The 18,398-nt window shown below is 38.6% G+C and overlaps 1 protein-coding gene across 2 annotated transcripts in view; it reads left to right on the top strand.

Moving 5' to 3' along the window:
• The window catches only part of ANTXR1 (ANTXR cell adhesion molecule 1), a 211,868-nt gene that overhangs the window by 27,977 nt on the left and 165,493 nt on the right, over window positions 1-18,398 (top strand). For both annotated transcript variants that reach the window (XM_028116302.2, XM_088026499.1), the window contains exon 3: window positions 1,270-1,341. In XM_028116302.2, the coding sequence (XP_027972103.1) occupies window positions 1,270-1,341 (72 nt within the window). The remainder of the gene's footprint in view (window positions 1-1,269; window positions 1,342-18,398) is intronic.

Below are 18,398 nucleotides of genomic sequence, written 5' to 3'. Positions count from 1 at the left end.
AACATTGAATTCTCTATGTACTGCTTGGGCTCTTACCAAGTATTAAACACCATGGTAAGCGTTTCCAAAGGTGCATCAGACACATGGTAATGAATGTAGACTTCATCCTGGCGGCAGCAGGAACCATTGGAGATTTTATAGCAGATGAGTGACGGGTCTAATTTATATTTTGGGAAAATAGTTCCGGAAGCAGTGTGAAGAATGAATTAGAACAAAGGATGTTGCCCAGCAAGGTCACCAGCTAGGAAACGATTGCAGTGGTCAGATAGTTGAGGGCAAGGTCCTAAGTGAAGAAATGGAAAAGGGGGCGTTTGAGAAATGTTGGAGGAAGTGGGAACTCTAAAATATGGTGGCCAGATCAGGGAGGGGAAGGTATTGCATTGTGAAGAAACAGGTTCACGCTGTGACAGATGAAGCGGTTGGCCACCCAAAGAGAGCCCAGCAGTCTACTGGTGAATCCACTACACTCTGATAGTCCATCTTTTGTTTTGTTTTGTTTTTAATGTTTGTCTTGTTTTTGTTATTTCTGCCGGTCCATCTTGAAGACAGAGAAATATGTTTGGTCCTCAGCTGAGAGTAGTTCTGTCTCCCAGAGTGTGGATTTTCCATGGACAAAGCTCCCAAGCACTGCCATCTACAAACCATGCCACTGTGTTCATGAATATTGAGAAGTGTAACTACCAAGCGGAGTGGATATTCTTGTGGCCCATCAGCACATTCTCTGCTTATAGGATAACCTCCTTGGGAAACCAAGGTGAAATTAAAAGTTGTGGTGATCCTGCTTTCAGAGCAAAGGGAATTCATAGTATGATCTTAATGGCTGATGGCATCCAACTGCAACAAGCTCAACCACTCTCCACGTTAACGTCCACCCAACTGCCATGGGGACGCTATCCAATCTTATCTATTGGGGTCCCCCTTCTATAAACACTATGCAGACCAGTCCTCTTCTGGGGACATGTCTCTTCAGACAGAGCACAGGGCAGTGATGAATTTTAGCTTTTGTACTTGTAATCTACCCTTACTGAGCAGTGGGGTCAAATCAGAGGCAGCCTCCAGGAAGACAATGCAGGTCTTGCCTTTGGTCCACAGCTTCGAGTCTGCTGCTGGCTAAAGACTTGCAGCACCAGCTGTGGAGGCCCTCTTTGATTTGAAGGGCCTCAGCTTCCACAGCCGTGATACAAAAAGGAGAACAGAGAGGACGACCAGAAGGAAATGGCATTCCACAGTCTTTCTATCTGCCCTAATGGAATTTCTTTTCCTTTCCAGCCCACAGCTCAGAATGTCCTTTATTGTCTTCTCTACTCGAGGCACAACCCTAATGAAGCTAACAGAAGACAGGTAAGGATGCTCGCCTTCCCTGTGCCTCAGTCAGTTGAGCATCTGCCTTCGGCTCCGGTCATGGTCCCAGGGTCCTGGGATTGAGTCCCACATCAGGCTCCCTGCTCAGCGGGGAGCCTGCTTCTCCCTCTCCCTCTGCCTGCCACTCCCTCTGCTTGTGCTCTCTCTCTCTCTCTGGCAAATAAATAAAATCTTTAAAAAAGAAAAAAAAAGCCCACCTTTTCTTGAGTAGTTTGGATATTTCTACCCTAGTCCTGGCCCTGTCAGTCATTTTAATCTTATAGTTCTCTTTTCACTTAAGCCTTGAACTTTGCACATTGACCCATCTGCTAGTTTACTCTGTGATGACTGATGGAATTCCCTGATGTTGGTGAAATTCTGTAAATGACTAAATCACATTAAGGTAAAACTTATATTTGATTGGCAACTCGGTCTGCTAACTTGGAGCAAAATGGGGGCAAGCCAAATTTTGGGGGGATTCTATTTTCTTTTATTTAAATTAGATTTATTTTGTGGATTAAGATTTCAGAGATATAATAAGCATACTGTGAGAGAAGTAAGAACTTGAAATATTATCATACATAATTACTAGGGCAGGGACTAGAAAGGGAGGGTGTACGGGACCACGGAATAAAAGGAAATTTGAATCAGGTGTGGAAAAGTGTTGTTGACATAAAAGGATTACTTAGACCTAGCTGAACAAAAATATTATTTTGGATTTTACCACTTACCCATGAAAGCTAGCAAAAATCGAGACATGCCATTTGTTCATAGTTAGGATGGTGTATTGGGAGTGGAGGTAACAGTTTTCCTGAGTTAAGGACTCTGTCCACTTTTTACAAAATGCTATGGTAGGTGGGGGCCAGGGGTGGGGACACCTGTGGGACTGTTGGCAGACTTGCGTATGGACACATAAGGAAAAGGAAAGGAGGAGGGGCAAGCACAGGGAGGACAGGGAGACTTTCTTCTTCTAGAGAGCAGAGGAGGACCAACAAGATGGAGTAAGGTTTTCTGGATTTTGCACCAACACAGCAAATCTGAGCTAGTCCCCATTTTTCTCCACGTTTTTGTTTCCTGTGTGTAACAAAAAGAATACTCTGTACCATATAGAAGTTTCCAAGTCCTGTTTCTCCTTTAGCAGTATCTTTTATTCACACATGCCATTTGCGATGCACAGAAACCCCCTTTTAAAAACAGGGGTTTCTCATTTCCTATTAACAGAAGTAGAAACTGAGGCCATATCATGTTCCTAAGAATGCCAAGCAGAACCCACACTAGATGCAGGCTCCACATTCTTGCCATTGTACCTTGCTGCCTTCTGTTATTACACAGAGAATCATAAAGCCCGGGAAAGTTATGAGACTTTCCTTCAATATTGGCCAAGGATTTTAAGAAGCTCTGAGACAGTGTCTCTGGTTTATGGGCTATATGGAAGATTCCTCCTCCCTCTGTCTTTACATGATGACATCCTTTATGCAGAGATGCGTTTTCTTCCGAGAAAACCTTCTCTTCCATTCTTCACATCCTCCTACAACCCAGGCTGCCCAGTGCTGCTTCTTGCTGACTCCATTCGTTGCGTGCTTGAGTTTGGCCCAGAGACCTAGATCTCACATCCCTTGTGGGTATTTTGTGTGCTACTGCTCACGGCCTCTGGGAAATGGGGAGGGCAGAGGGGGTCACGGATTTATAAACACTGTTAAAATGCCAAGGCTTTCAGACTCGTTTTGGTTATGCTAGTTCAAATTAGTCATCTGAATCAGACTTTGAATATATTGTTTTATGCCTTAACTTCACTACTCCTGGTTTCCCGTACCAAGGAGAAGACGGAGATTAGAATCTCCACTTTGCGGGAAGCAGTATTCAATATTTAAGGGCTAAATATGCATCAAACAGCCAAAAATGCCTTGCTAAAGGCTGTATGGGTTTCACATGGTGACTGCTTGGCCTTACCTCTGGGTCAGCTGGCAAAGCATGAATAATTTACTGACACTTCCCCAACCTTCTCAGCCCGGGAGAAATGTGGACGAGCCTTCCATCTCCGAAATACTTTCTCATGATATTGGCTAAAAGAATTAGGCTTTCAGAACTTCCAAGCTGGTACTATTTCTGAAAGATATGACTTCCAGTGTTTTAGTTGGTCACAGGAATTTTTATGTTTTTCTCCATATCTCATTTGATCTTCACAATATCCCTATAAGAGAGTAAAACATGCATTATTGTATGGATGTAATAAGTGAGGACACAGTGTAAGTTAAAAAAAGGTGTTCAAAAACAGGACATGAATTCACAGAGACTCGTTTCAACAAGAGCAAAAGATTGTGGGTAAACCAAAAGAAATACTATCAAAGGAATATTTGCATCCAGCTCTTGGGATCAAATCCACATAAAGAAAACCATGGGAAGCTTGAAGCAATAGAACAGAAAATAAATATGGTGTGTTGAGATGTAGTAAAGGAATTACAATCAGAATAATAATACTTACCATCTGTGTCTTTTGTCTGCTAAGTACCTTACGTATCATTTCTCATGTATCCCCATATAACCATTATAATTTTAATTTCCAATGGGGTCTCATTGTGTTATATGGAATATGCCATTTTTCGCTAACTGCTTTCAAGATTTTTTTCTTTATCTTTAGCTCTCAGCAGGTTGGCTAGGACCTATCTAGGCATGGTTTTCTTTGAGTTTATCCTATTTTGGCTTTGCTGAGCTTCTTGAATCCATAAATTTGTCTTTCACCAAATTTGAGGCATTTGCAGCCATATTTCTAAACTATTTTTTCGGCACTAGTCATTTTCTCCTCTCTTTCTGGGATTCCAATGACACAGATTTAGACCTTTTGGTATGATTCCACATGTGCCTGAAGGTCTGCTCAATTATTTTCCAATCTTTCCTCTTTCTGTTTTTCAGATTATATCATCTCTATTGATCTATCTTCATGTTCACTGACTCCTTCCTCTGCCAACCCCATCCTGCCACTGAGCTCATCCATTGAATTTTTTTATTGCAGATCCTGTGATTTTCAGTCCTAAAATATCTATTTTGTTCTTTTTAAAATTTTTATTCCTCTGCTGAGGTCATCTATCTTTCCATTTATTTCAAGTGTATTTACCTTTACCTCATGGAGCATAGTTATAAGATAAATATATAAATATTTAAATATATATGTAAATATACAGTATATAATAAGATATAACATAAAATTAAATATATTTTATATAATATAATTAAATATATAATGAGATTACATATGAGATAAATATATTGGATTAACTATATGTAATGTAATTATAGTAGAGTATATAGAAATATAATAGATAATACTAGTAGAAATATAGTAGAAGTGTAATATATAAATACTATAAAATAAATTCATAGAGCATATTTATATGCTTTAAATTCTTTGCCTGGCAATTCCATAAGCTCAGGATTGGCATCTTAATTACCTTCTCTCATGAGAATTGGTCACATTTTCTAGGTGTTGGTACATCGAGTAATTTTAGAATATATCCTAGAAGTTTTTAATACTAGGTTGTTCAGACATCTTCAAATCCTCTGGAGAATATTAATCTTTCTTCTCTACTTGAACTAGGTTCAGACCACAAGTTCTATCTCTTCTGTGGGTGGTGGTTTTTATTTCAGTTCAGTTTTGAAAGCCTTTGCTAAGCTGCTTTGAGTCTGTCCTATGCACGTGCAGCTCAGAGATGAGCCTGGGACTTACACAGCTTCACAGAATTACTGGGACCCCCTTCTCCAGTTCTCTATCCTGCAGGATTCCCCACACACTATGTTTCCCACTAAGGCTGCCCTTTGCAAGTCCGCTAGCAAGAAGAATGATGTTTCTCTTGGAGTTTGGCCACTACGTTGCTTTGTGCCATTCTCTACTGAGGTCACCCATGGGGAAAGGCAGAAGTAATCAAAGAGAAATGAAAGTGGGGATTCTCTCCACACTCTTTGAACCCCAACGGCTCCCTTTCCCAGGGGCCTGAGATATGGTAACCTCCCAGGCCACTACCATGTGACAGACCCACCCTCAGTTTAAAGCCCTGAAAGAAAAGAGGGGGGGAAATGTGGAATCCATCCTTGTCTGGGTTACTTCTCAAGTTTTAACTACCCTGCCCAACTCATCTGCTTTGTTTACTTTTTAGAGTCCTTATGTGTTGACCTTTTTTTTTTTTTGTCCAGAGTTTCTCTAATAATCACCAGGAGAGATAGCCAGTAGCAAGTTTACTCCATCTTGCCTATTACTTCCATTTTATAGATAAGGGACACTGAGAATCTGAGTTCAGAGAACTTGCAACGGTCAAATAACAAAAATGGGAGAATTAGTATTCTGATTCTGGTTTCTGGGTTTGGTCCAACTCATGTGTTCTGCATTATATCATGTTGCTCTTCCAAGATTTCTTAGCTTCATCAGTTTGCAAAACAGTTGACAAATTGTAACACATTTTCAGGTTTCTTCATCAGCGTAATAAAGGATCCAATGTTAATTTAAGTACTGTTAGGATACATTATGTTAGTATTAACTACTGCATATGATTCCCTGAGTACTCCCTGGATAGTCTTTTTCCTGGTCTTACTTTAAATACTTCAGATATTTCATCATTTGGAAATGAGATCATCTCAAGGAAGTCCAACTCTTCCTTTAAAAGAAATCAAGAATAGATATTCAATTTAATCAAATGAATTTTTGGCATCTATTAAGATGATATTTTTTTCTTTGACCTACTAACACAGTGAAATGCATTAAAAAGATTTTTTAATATTGGATCATTCTTGCACTTCTGGTTACACTTGTTTGTCATATATTATTATTTTAATGTAGAGCTGAACTCTTTTCTGCATTTTATTCAGAAATTTAGCATCAGTGTTCATAATTATGATTGGACTGCTATTGTCCTTTTTATGACTACTTTTACCTATAGTATTTTTATATATATTTTTTTTTACATGTAGATCATTACTTCTAGAAATTAGTCTCATGTAAGGTATAGGGCCAAGATCCATCCTTTTCTTCTAAGACCTTAGCCAGTTTTTCCATCATTTGCTGAATAATCATTTACTGTCAATTTGAAAAATTATGCTCTTTCATAGACTTGGATCCATTGCTGTGTTTTCTGTGCTGATACACTGCATTTCTGTCTGTTCCTAGCTAGGGCCACACTATTTTTATTAGTTTTGGCATCTGGAAGACTAGTCCTTCTTCACTTCTGATCTTGAGTGAAAATCCCCCTGGTCTTTAGTAGTTTGTTTTGTTTTTTTTTCCCCCTACCATGGTCATTTTAAATAATTTATTTAATGTACCACAATATTCTTGGGATTTTCACTTGAATTGTATGGAAAGTGCAGAATCACCTTAGCAAAATGGCATTGCAGTTTTACTGTACATATTTTCTTATCTGAGGAAATAATCCCTTCACTCATGTCTCTTACTAAGGTTTTGTTGTTTTCTTCAAATCAATCTCATACAGTGTTCATCAAGTTTTTTCCTAGGCATTTTTAAGTTTTCCTTCCTTTGTGAATGAGTTTTCTCTGTTGTATTTTCTAAATTACTGGTTTATATAATTTCTACTTTTAAAATTTATTGATTTGGGGGGCACCCGGGTGGCTCAGTCAGTTAAGTATCTGCCTTCAGCTCAGGTCATGATACCAGGGTCCTGGGATCAAGCCCTGCATCGGGCTTCCTGCTCAGTGGGGAGTCTGCTTCTCCCTCTCTTTCTGCCCCTCCCCCTCCACTCCTGCTCGGTCTCTTGCTTTCTCTCTCTCTCTCAAATAAATAAAATTTTTAAAAATCTTAAAATTTATTAATTTTTGTTGGTGGACTAGTATGTGATTAAATTTTATCATCCATGAATGTTGGACAATAAAGAAATATATTGATTAAATTTATCAAACATCTTATGTTTTTGTTTACTTGATCTGTGAAGACAGTGAGGTATTTTTTAAACTTTCCACCATAACTGTTTTATGTGAATCTCCAACACACTGCTTTATAATTTATGCCATATTGTTTAGTTCACATGGATTCTCATTATGGACTATACTCCTAATCAATATAAAATAACCTTTCTGTTACCTTTCATGATTTTTAAGTCCTTTGTCAAAAAAATATTATAAACTTAAATTTCTAAAAATATTTTCCTGCTGTATCTGTGTCCACTCATTTATCTTTTACCATTCTTTGATATTTTAATTTTCCACCAATGATTTGAAAAAGTATAATTTCATTTTTATTCTAGTAACAGTTCCCAATGAATTTTGCTTGTCTTTATAATGGCAAGAATTAAGTAGTATCATTTATTCTCCTTGCTGAATTTTTTAAGAATTATTTGCATTATGTCTCATAAGTACACACATGTACATATACATATTTCCTTTCTAGCACTTGAAGTTTTTATTTTATTTATTTTTTAATTTCTTAGTTGGCTGAATCTTTTTTCAGGTAAAATTTTACTGAAAGGTATGTGCATATTAAAATTTGTAAGGCTGAACTTATTTGAGAATTGTTGTTATTCACCTCCAGGTAAATATTTTAATTGAATATAAAATTCTTATACCCTGACTATCTTTTCCTCTAAATTTACTGGAAAATGACACAGTGTCGCCTTGTATATATTCTATTCTCTATTGCATACAGAAAAATGCCAATTTAGTACATTTCTCCTTTGTGAGTAGCCTGTTTTCTCCTTCTGGATACTTGTAAAAATAATTTCCTTGTCCTTGGTATTAAAAAAATTAAGTCAAGAGAATATATCTAGGTGTGGATTCCCTCACTGATTTTGTATAATACTTTGTATAGGGTTTGAGCCTTTCCATCTGATAGCAAATACATTAAGCCTAAGAAATATTTTTCTATTACTTCTTTTATTATTCCTTTTCTTCTGTCCATTTGATTCTTAAATCTATTCCAAACTCTTTTTTATATTCTAAGTTCTTGCTCTTATATTTTAACCTTTATCATTTTTCTTTGAGTTCTTGGAGAATGTTACACCCTTGTCCTGTAATTCACCAATGTTTAATTATTTTGTTTGTATTCAACTTACTATTTGCAGCTTCTGTTGAAATTTTTTACTGTGATAAAATATACACACCATAAAACTTATCATTTTAACCATTTTTAAGCATACAGTTCAGTAGCTTCACATTGCACAACAATCACATACTAGCCATCTCCAGAACTTCTTCATCATCCCAAACTAAAATTGCCCCAGCCCCTGGTAACCTCTATTCTACTTTCTGTCTCTATGGATTTGTTTATTCTAGGTACCTCATATAAGTGGAATTATATAATATTTGTTCTTTTGTATCTGGCTTATTTCACTTAGCATGTTTCCAAGGTCCATCCGTGTTGTAGCATATGTCAGAATTTCATTCCTTATTTAAGGCAGAATAATATTCCCTTCTATGTATACACCACAATGTGTCTATCCATTCATCTGTCAGTGGACATTTGGGTTAGTTTCTGGGGTCTTTTGTAGGTTTTTTTTTTTAAATAACAGTCATTCTAATGGATGTGAAATGGTATTTCACTGTGGTTTCGATTTGTGTTTCCCTAATGGTTAGTGATACTGAGCATCTTTTCATGTGCTCATTGGCACATTTGTGTATCTTTTTTGGAGAAATATCTATTCAAGTCCTTTGCCCATTTTTTAATTAGGTTGTTTTTTATTGTAGTTGTTAAATTCTAAGAGTTCTTTATATATTCTGGGTAGTAATCCCTTATTAGCTATATGATTTGCAAATATTTTCTCCCACTTTGTGGATTACTTTTTCCCTCTGTTAATAGTGCCCTTTGATGAACAAAAGTTTTATTTTTGATGAGTCCAGTTTATCTATTTTGTTATTTGTTGCCCACGCTTTTGGTGTCATCTCCCAAGAAATAATTGCCAAATCCAACCACTTGAAGCTTTTCCTCTATGATTTTTCTAAGAGTTTTCTAATTTCAACTCTCACAGTTAGGTCCTTGATCCACCTGAAGTTAATTTTTGTATTAACTTTTAAAAAGGGCCCAACTTCATCGTATTGTAAGTGGTTATCCAGCTTTTCCAGCCCACCTATTAAAAAGATTGTCTTATCCCCATTAAATGGTTAGCACCCTTCTTGAAAATTCTCGACCATACATGCAAAGTTTTCTTTCTGAGCCCTCTATACATCTATCCTTATCCTAGTACCACTCTATTTTGATTAGAGTGACTTTGTAATAAGTTTTGAAACCAGGAAATGTGAGTCTTCCAACTCTAGTCCTTTTTCAAGAGTGTTTTGGCTATTTGGTGTCCCTGGAGATTCCATATAAATGTTAAGATAAGTTTTTCTATTTCTGAAGAAAAAAAAAAGCCAGTGGGATTTTGATAGGGATTGCATTGAATCTATAGATCACTTTGGGTAATATTGTCATCTTAACAATTTTAAGTCTTCTGATTCATGAATAAAGGCTGTCTTTTCACTTATTTATGCTTTTTAAAATTTCTTTCATCTTTCATTTATTGTTTTCAGTGCCATTGCATTTTTTAATACCTTTCAACCCTATGAATATTTTTCTTATCCTAAATTTTTCCTTTTGTGTCTGTGTGTGGCACCCTGCTGTTGTGTTAGAGATGGAATATCTTCATCATGAATATGAATTGCAATTGCTTTATGTGCTCCCTATTTTTTATAAGAGTTTGCTTCAAAGGGGAAATTTTCTCAAATTCCTCAAATTGGTCCTCTTCCTCCCAACTTCTGAGATTTTCCTTAACATAGTGACTCAAAAAAGGAACAACTAAGTTTTTCAGTATTGGGATTTGGGGTGAGTTCTGTCAGGGATCACGAAAAATCTTTGTTGAAAATGTAAAGATCCCAGGCTAAGGACTGTGGGAAAATTTAGATGTAGTATAATTTTTGCTGAGAAATGGTAGAGACCTAGTAGTGTGTCCAAGGTAAGGAGGAAGCTGAAGCCAAAAGAAGATGGTCAGGTGTAGGTGCTGGATCGCTGTGTTAAGAAATGAACCCACCACCAACCCTGGACTTTTCTCCTCATGTCCTAGAATTACAGGCTGCTAGGTCCTTCCTCAGCCTGATCTCAGCAGCTATGCTTCTCACAGGAATTATCCCAAGTGTCTGGCATGTATATGGCACTCTTATCTATTTTCCAGCAGGGAAAAACATTTTCCCCTATTATAGTAGTTTTAGCTGTTTCTATAGCATTATGGAGAAAAAAGGGGAAGTTAAACTATGTGGACCCAGATCACTGTTTTCACCTGGAAATCTTGCCTTACTTCTAAACTTTGCAAGTTTAAAAAAACAAAGCATAACAGAGCAACCATGAGTCAAAGAATTATTATGTCTTATCCAACCCTCTCCCTGGCCTCATTTTACTGCTAAGGAAAATTATTCTCAGAGAGATTGAATTATTTGCCCAAGTTCATACAAGTTGTCAGGGGGTGGTAGAATTTTTTTTAACTCACAAAGTTAAAAATTTTAAATCTAGTGATTTTTTTTCTATTACATTACTTAGTCGACCCTATTTACTGCTTCTATATGCATGCTGCTATTTTTGTTTCTTATCTGGGGAATACTAAAATGGAAGCAACCACTATGTATATGTGCAAATGCATAAGTACACATACTTTTTGTCTATATACGATCTTTTATTAATGGCTTATAATGTACCAATAACCTAGAATACTTTTCTCAACTATAATAAGAGAAAATTAATAATACCTACCTTGTAAGATTGTTATGAGAATTGTTTATTATATGTATTATGTAGATGGGGATACTGAGTCAAAGAAGGCACAAAGCCACTCTGCTGTAAAAGTGCAAAAATTTGCATTTGAACCCAGGTATGATGGCCCCAGGGTCCACACTTTTAATCACTGTCCTATAGGGTTTCCCATAACTTTACAATTATATACAGTTTTTAGTTAAAAACAAATCCTATCATCCACAATTCACCACCCCAAACCCTCAGACTTCCAGAAAACACTTCTCTGAAAGCATATATCCTCTACACATTTTATCTTCAGGACTTTTAACAACTTCAGCTTGGAAACATTCCTCACAAAGAGGTAAAGAGGTAGCATCAGCATTTCACAGATGGGGTTAAGAGGTTAAGTATCTTGCCTATTGCTTAAGGAGTTGGAGTGAAAGCCAAGAATGCTTGGCTCAAACTGCTGAGTGGAAACCAAGAGACCACACTTCTCCATCCCTCTCAGTCATCCTTTGGTTGGGTTGAGAGTGTGGTTTTGCCATTAGTGTCACAAGGGAAAATGACATATTCTGAACACATCGTTTGATTCCTGGAGCAGAATGATTACAGGCTGTCATTACCAAGAGACATAATTCTAAAAGCCTTTTCTAAATGTAAAAATAACAAGAGAGGAAATGAATCTTCAGATACTTGGTGTTTGAAAGAACCTGGATTTGTTCCATTTTTAGGTACTGTTTATTTAGGTACAAGAAGATTTGATGGCAAACTTAAGAGAAATGTTGGGAAGCATGTGTTTATTCTCTTGTCCTGTTGACTGAGGGAATATCCTGGGGTCTGGGTCCATGGGAAAGTTTCTTACCTCTCTATGCCGGCTTCTTCATCTATAAAATGAATAGAAGGATAGTCCCTACCTCATAGAACTGTTGGAAAGATCAATAATGCCGGGTACGCAGGAATTCAGCAATTCAGAGAGTCCCCAGCTCTCCATGGCTCACATCCTTCTCCAAAGTTTTTAACATTTGGCCAGTCTATCCCTAAGTAGAGTGGATATAGGTAGAAAATACTGCTTTGGCATGAGACCAGAGAAAAGTTATTTTTCCCTTTGTGTAATGGTTCTAGCGAGACTCCTTCAGACAGACGCACACAGGCAATGTCTCTAGAGGAAGTTTGTTGAAGGGCTCCTTATACTGAGTCTCAATGATGGTAAAAAGAACCCAACTTCCCAACTTGAGGCAATTCTGCTGTTCTGGGAGCAGACTGATTTGTGACAGTAGCGTGGTCCCATACTTCTCATGTTCTTCCTCTGGGGATACCCCTGTTAAGAGAAGAAAGTAAAAGTATACTCCTGGGGTCCTCAGGTGTAGTTTGACTCACTCATCGAAAGCAAGAAATTTCTTCACCATCCTTTCATCTTAAAAATGTATGTGCGTTTGTGTTCTATTTAATAATATACCAATGTTTGATTTTATAGAAAAATCATGTTGAGTTCTTCCTCCAATTATGGAGTACGACATATGCTCTGAAAAAGATAACATATATATGTTATGTGTGTGTGTGTGTGTGTGTGTGTGTGTGTGTGTGTGTGTGTGTGTGTGTGTCTTTGTGTCCAGTACATTGTCCTATACCAAGTCTGGACACCACAGATGTAGTAGAGACGATACAGACTTTGTACCAGGATCAGCTTGGGTTCCAGTCTGTTACTGGAATCCTCTGAGTCTGTTTTCTCAAATGAGCAGTGAAGATAATGACAACCACCATATGGTGTTGCCGTGAAGCTTTTGTTGTTGGTTTTTTTTAAAGATTTTATTTATTTATTTGACAGAGACATACCGAGAGCAGGAACACAAGCAGGGGGAGTGGGAGGTGGAGAAGCAGACTCCCTGCTGAGCCGGGAGCCTGATGCAGGACTCGATCCCAAGACCCTGGGACCATGACCTGAGCCAAAGGCAGACGTTTAATGATTAAGCCACCCAGGCACCCCTGCCATGAGCCTTTTATAAAATAATGTAAGGGAAGTGCCCAGCAGAGGTGCTGGCACGGCCCACATCCTCAGGAAATGTTATTCCCCTTCCTCACGTACTATCCCACATGTGGCAAGCACATACAAAGAATAAAAACTGACAGAACAGCATGCAGAAGCATTCTTGTCGGGATGAAGCCAGCAGGACAAACTACAGAAGTGGTCAGGGGAACCAAAGAATGGTAGGGTGTTCAGACCTGAAGCAAAACGGCCAACACCGCCTGCCCATCCTGTCACTGCCTTTGGCCTCTAGGGCCAAGCCTGAGACTTAGTGCTGCCCTTGAGCAGCTCTGACAGTCTCCTCACGAACTGCAGGTTCAGCCTGTTGCTACTCATCCCCCACAGTTTTTTAAATTATTATATATTTCAAATGTAACAAAAGTATACCCCAAAAAGGGTAAGGGACTCATTATCCACCACCAAGTTTATGAAAATGTTACAGGGATTGACACCTCCGTGTACAACCCTTTCCTTTTCCTCACCAGAGATAATCACCATCCTGAATTTGAGGTTTTCATCTTAACAGATGCTGGATATTTTTGTATACCTGTGAGCAATTATATTATATTTTTTTCAGATTATGCTTTATAATAAATGGCCATATTGTATGTACTTTTCTTGAACATGCTTTTTACACATAACATCATGGTTTTGAGACTTTCTCTGTGAAGATACATATAGTGTACTTGGTTCATACTTTCCCATTGCATCATACTATGTTGTAATAATGTACCGCCATGTACTTATCTGTTCTCTTATTCATGGACAGTTAGTTTGTGTCTAACTTTTTGCTGTTATAAACAAAGTTGCAGTTAACATTCTTATACCCGTCTCCTGGGGGGTCAAAAGCAAGAATTTCTGATACACAACTAGGGATCGAATTGCTAGGCATGATTTCCTTGTTCTCCAAAGGGGCTGCACCAATTTTCATTCCCACCAGTGATGTATGAGTTCTCACCGCCTCTCAACATCTTGTAATGATCCTCCAACTCGTCTTTTCAAACAGATCGTGCCTACATGTGACTTGTGGGTTGGGTTATCTGGTGTGAACATAGTATACCTCTACCTACTCCCACCACCAGCCCAATATTGCTCCAAAGTGTGACAGGAAAGTCTCACCTTTGGAGAAAACTGTACTTTCCACCAGCTTATACTAAAGAAATGTGGTCTGACCAAACAGAAGATGCTTGTCCGCTTTCAGCTTCCATCCAAGAAGGTGATTCTGGGCTCCACAGTCTCCGTTGCACAGGACTTGGCAGAGCACCATTCTATCCTATGCCCCTACAAACATTCATTGTGGTTGGTGGCACTGGGCTCAAGTACATCAACCTGACTATTTTAGATACTACAAGGACCCAGAGAGACTTAGTCTTTATTGAACTAAGAGGAGCATGGAATGGAAGGTTCTCATATTTGGGAAACCCCGAATACAGAACCCACTTTTCACCACTCCCATCTCCTGCGGAGTATGGCTCAACTGGGGAAAAGGGTTAGTGATGGGAAAGTCTTACAGAGATTTGTTTCAAAAGCAAAGTGGTACCATAGGAAACTGCATGGTGAAAACCACTGCACGAATGAGTAACCAACCAAAACAGAGTTGTGTAAAGAGGAGCTTGTTTGGACAAATTCATCACGTTGCCCTGTGATTAAACCATCACTCCTATCCTGTATGCCAGCTTAGGCTTCAGCCCTTGGAAATTCCCTGATGGACTCCTCTTAGTGACCCTCACTTACTGGTCGGCACTTGACCCTGTGCCACATTGTGGACTACTCCTGTCTGCCAGTTGTGGCCTTTCCAGTTCCCAACAGATGTCCAGGCTCCTTCTTTGGTCCTTACATAAAATCAAATGCAGCATTCTGAGGTGGAAGGGAGCTGGTAGATCTTACAGTTTCACACCTTCATTTTTACATTTGAGAAATACAAAGTTGACATCCCTAGGAAGTGGCGGAATTAAGATTTAATCCAAGTCATCCTTTTCCAAAGGCCATGATCCCCTGATTAGCACCAAAGTCATGGGAAGAACGATTTATAAAACAGTGTGGGTGTTGAGAATATGGGAATGGGTAGGGGGGTCTGAGGGAGTTCTGGGGCACTCCAATCTTTCTTTAGAGTTCTAGAAGAGAAGGAAAAGTCCACACTGAAATATGAGAAAGAATAACTGATGAGGGAGAAGGAGAGTGCGTGCCGTAATGGAAATCAAGAAGAGAAAGCATTTTCACTTGAGGAAGAGGCTGTGTTGAGTAAGATGAAGCCAGAGAGGTGACTACTGGGGTTAGCAATGTGGAGATGGTTAGGGACCAGCAGAGATACAGAGAAAAAGGTCAGAGCAGAATGGGTTAGAAGGTGAAGACTTCCAATTTTAAAATGAGAGGTAAAGAAATTTTTTACCCTGTCACAAAAAGCACCCCAAAACTAAGAGGATGTGAAACAAAACCACAAACCCCATCTTTGAGGAAACTAAGAAATATTTAAGCCATAAGAACACTATACAAGTGAGGACAGAAAGGACAGAGGAGTGGCAAATGATGTAAGCAGTGTGGAGAAAAGTCAAATATAATCCTGCAGAAGGAGATGCTGAAGAGAAGCCTGTAGCCTAGCAGAACCCTGTAAAGATCAAAACGTAGCACTGCCAGATACTGCAGAGGACAAGGAAGGGCTAACAGGGTGAAAACTGGAATATTGTTTAAGAGTTTATCTAAGGATGGGATAATAGGATGATGGGCATTAAGAAGGACACTTGCTGTAACGAGCACTGGGTGTTATATGCAGCTGATGAATCACTACCCCAAAATTAATAGTACACTATATGTTAACTAACTTGAATTTAAATAAAACCAAAAAATTAAATTAAATTAAATTTTTTTAAAAGTTTATCTGAGGAGCTGTTCAACCTTCAGAAACACCTGCCTCCACTACATCTGAAAATTACTCCTCCAGTTCCACCAGAGAAGAGAAGTATATTTTCTGGCAAAATTAGACAAGGACGGTTTCACAGTCAGACACCAGGCATGGGAGATTATGGAGATATCTGCATAACAAATGTGACTGCTTCCAGCCCTCCTCCTCGTCAATTCCAGACCTAAGGAAAGAGTTTGAAAATTCCTTTTCTGTAGAAATAAATACCTCGGGGTGGGCGGAGGGAGGAAATGTAAATACACTGATATTTGAGGGTTCCCAACAAAAAAGCCTGTTGACAAAAGCTGGTCATCTGCCAATTGGCATGCCCCACTGTTCACGCACAGTTTCCAACAAGTCTTTCCGTCTCGCTCATTCACTATGAACAGCCAAAGATCACTCTACATTTGAAGAAAGTCTCCACCAGGAAAGACAGGGAAATGGAGATACAAGTACTGCTTCAAGAAGTTGTGTTGTGAAGAGAAATGCAAACAAATTCGTCAATAGCTAGAGGGAGATGTGGGGTCACAGAGGATTTATATTTTTAAGATGAGAGATACTAGAGTATATTTATATGTTGGTAATCGGCCTCTAGTATTTTTCTTCCTGACTTGAAACAAATGTGTAGTCACAGATATTTAGAAAAAGGCTTTATAGTATTTCTGCTTCTGGTTAGGATGTAGAGGAATGTGAAAAACCTTCATTCCCATGGTCAAGCAGAAAAGTCCCAACAAAATAAAATCCGTATGTTTCTATGGGGTTAACAGACATACAGGAAGCACTGACGAACTGAATTAGAGAAAAACAAGCCCTTTATAGCTGAGCAGAGATCTACAGAAACTTCCATACTTGGTGATGGATATGATCTGGGTATGGGCAAAAGTAGGGTAGCCATGGAGACTTTTCAGAGATGAGAAGAAGTTAGCTGAACTTCAGTCAACGATGTGTGTGAGAGGGATGGATTATCTGAAGGAGCCCCACATGAAAAAGAAATCTCTGTCTGACAATTCTCCCCCTCACCTGCACCTCGGCATTTTTTCTAAGAAAGTATCAGTGGAACAGTTGCTGAAAAGTGAAGAGAAATTGCATAATACTATATATGGATCACCATGGTGCTTGAATTCTGGTGTTCTACCAGGGTTGAATCCAACAGCAAGCAAAAATGACTGAAGCTGCACCCACCTCCCTCCCAACTCAAAGACTGAAAAGACCACAAAGGCAGGGCAGGGCAGAAGTCTGAGAATTAGGCTAATAACAGGGAACAGAGTCTAATTAAAGCTGTGACCCAGCCTAACTCAACCTAACTCAAGGAGGAATCTAAATAATCAGCCCCGACCCCACCCCCAGCTCCCAAAGATAAAAGGCTTACGAGCAAAATAAGTCAACATTGTACCGAAGTTTCCACTGCTTTTCTTTTATACACAATGTCTGAAACACAAATGAAAAGATAATGAGGCATGGGAAAAAGGCAGGAAAATGTGACCCATAATCAAGAAAAAACACAGTCAGGCGCCTGAGTGGCTCAATTGGTTAAGCGACTGCCTTCGGCTCAGGTCATGATCCTGGAGTCCTGGGATCGAGTCCCGCATGGGGCTCCCTACTCAGCAGGGAGTCTGCTTCTCCCTCGGACCCTCCCCCCTCTCATGCTCTCTCTCTCTATCTCATTCTCTCTCTCAAATAAATAAATAAAATCTTTAAAAAAATTAGAAAAAAAAAAAAAGAAAAAACACAGTAATGGAAGCATACCACAGATCATTCCATGGTTGGAATTACCAGACAGGGATTTAAAGCAACTATTATAAACATGTTAAAGAATTTACAGGAAAAGGTGAGTACAATGGAGACACAGGATATCAGTAAGAAAAAACAACAAAGAAAACTCTAAAGAACCAAGTGAAAACTATGGAACTGAAATACAATATCTATAGAAAAGGGATTGATGAACTTAAAAACAAGCTAATAGAAATTATCCAAACTGAATGAGACAGAAAAGTGATCAGGGGGCAAAGGGGGGCGATGACCCAGCCCTTATGATTTGTGGGATAATACCAAGTGGTCTAATATATGTATAATTGGAATACTGAACATGGCGTTCTGCAGACGAATCCAAAACCCTCAAAGAACCCCAAACAGGAGGAATACAAAGAAAAACATCATCTAAGTGCAAAGTAGTTGAATTTCTGAAAACCAGAATAAAGAGATAATCTTAAAACATAGGGAGAAGGGAAAAGACATATTATAAAGAGAGGAGCAACAATGAAAATTACTTACTTTTCATCAGAAAAAAAAGACATGCAACCCAGAAGGCAACAGAGTGATTTCTTTACAAAGGTGAAAGGAAATAACAACAACTTAGAATTCTATATCCAGTGAAAATATCCTTAAAATTGCAGGCAAAAATTAAGACATTTTTAGGGGAAAAAAAAAAACGGAAATTCATCCCCAGCAAAACT

Source organism: Eumetopias jubatus, unplaced genomic scaffold (assembly GCF_037043125.1).
Source record: "Eumetopias jubatus isolate StellerSeaLion01/CBP00866 unplaced genomic scaffold, mEumJub1_p1.0 scaffold_9, whole genome shotgun sequence".
Taxonomy (NCBI): Eukaryota; Metazoa; Chordata; class Mammalia; order Carnivora; family Otariidae; genus Eumetopias; species Eumetopias jubatus.
Note: the sequence above shows the minus strand (reverse complement) of the source record. Positions and strands in the feature narration are given on the sequence as shown.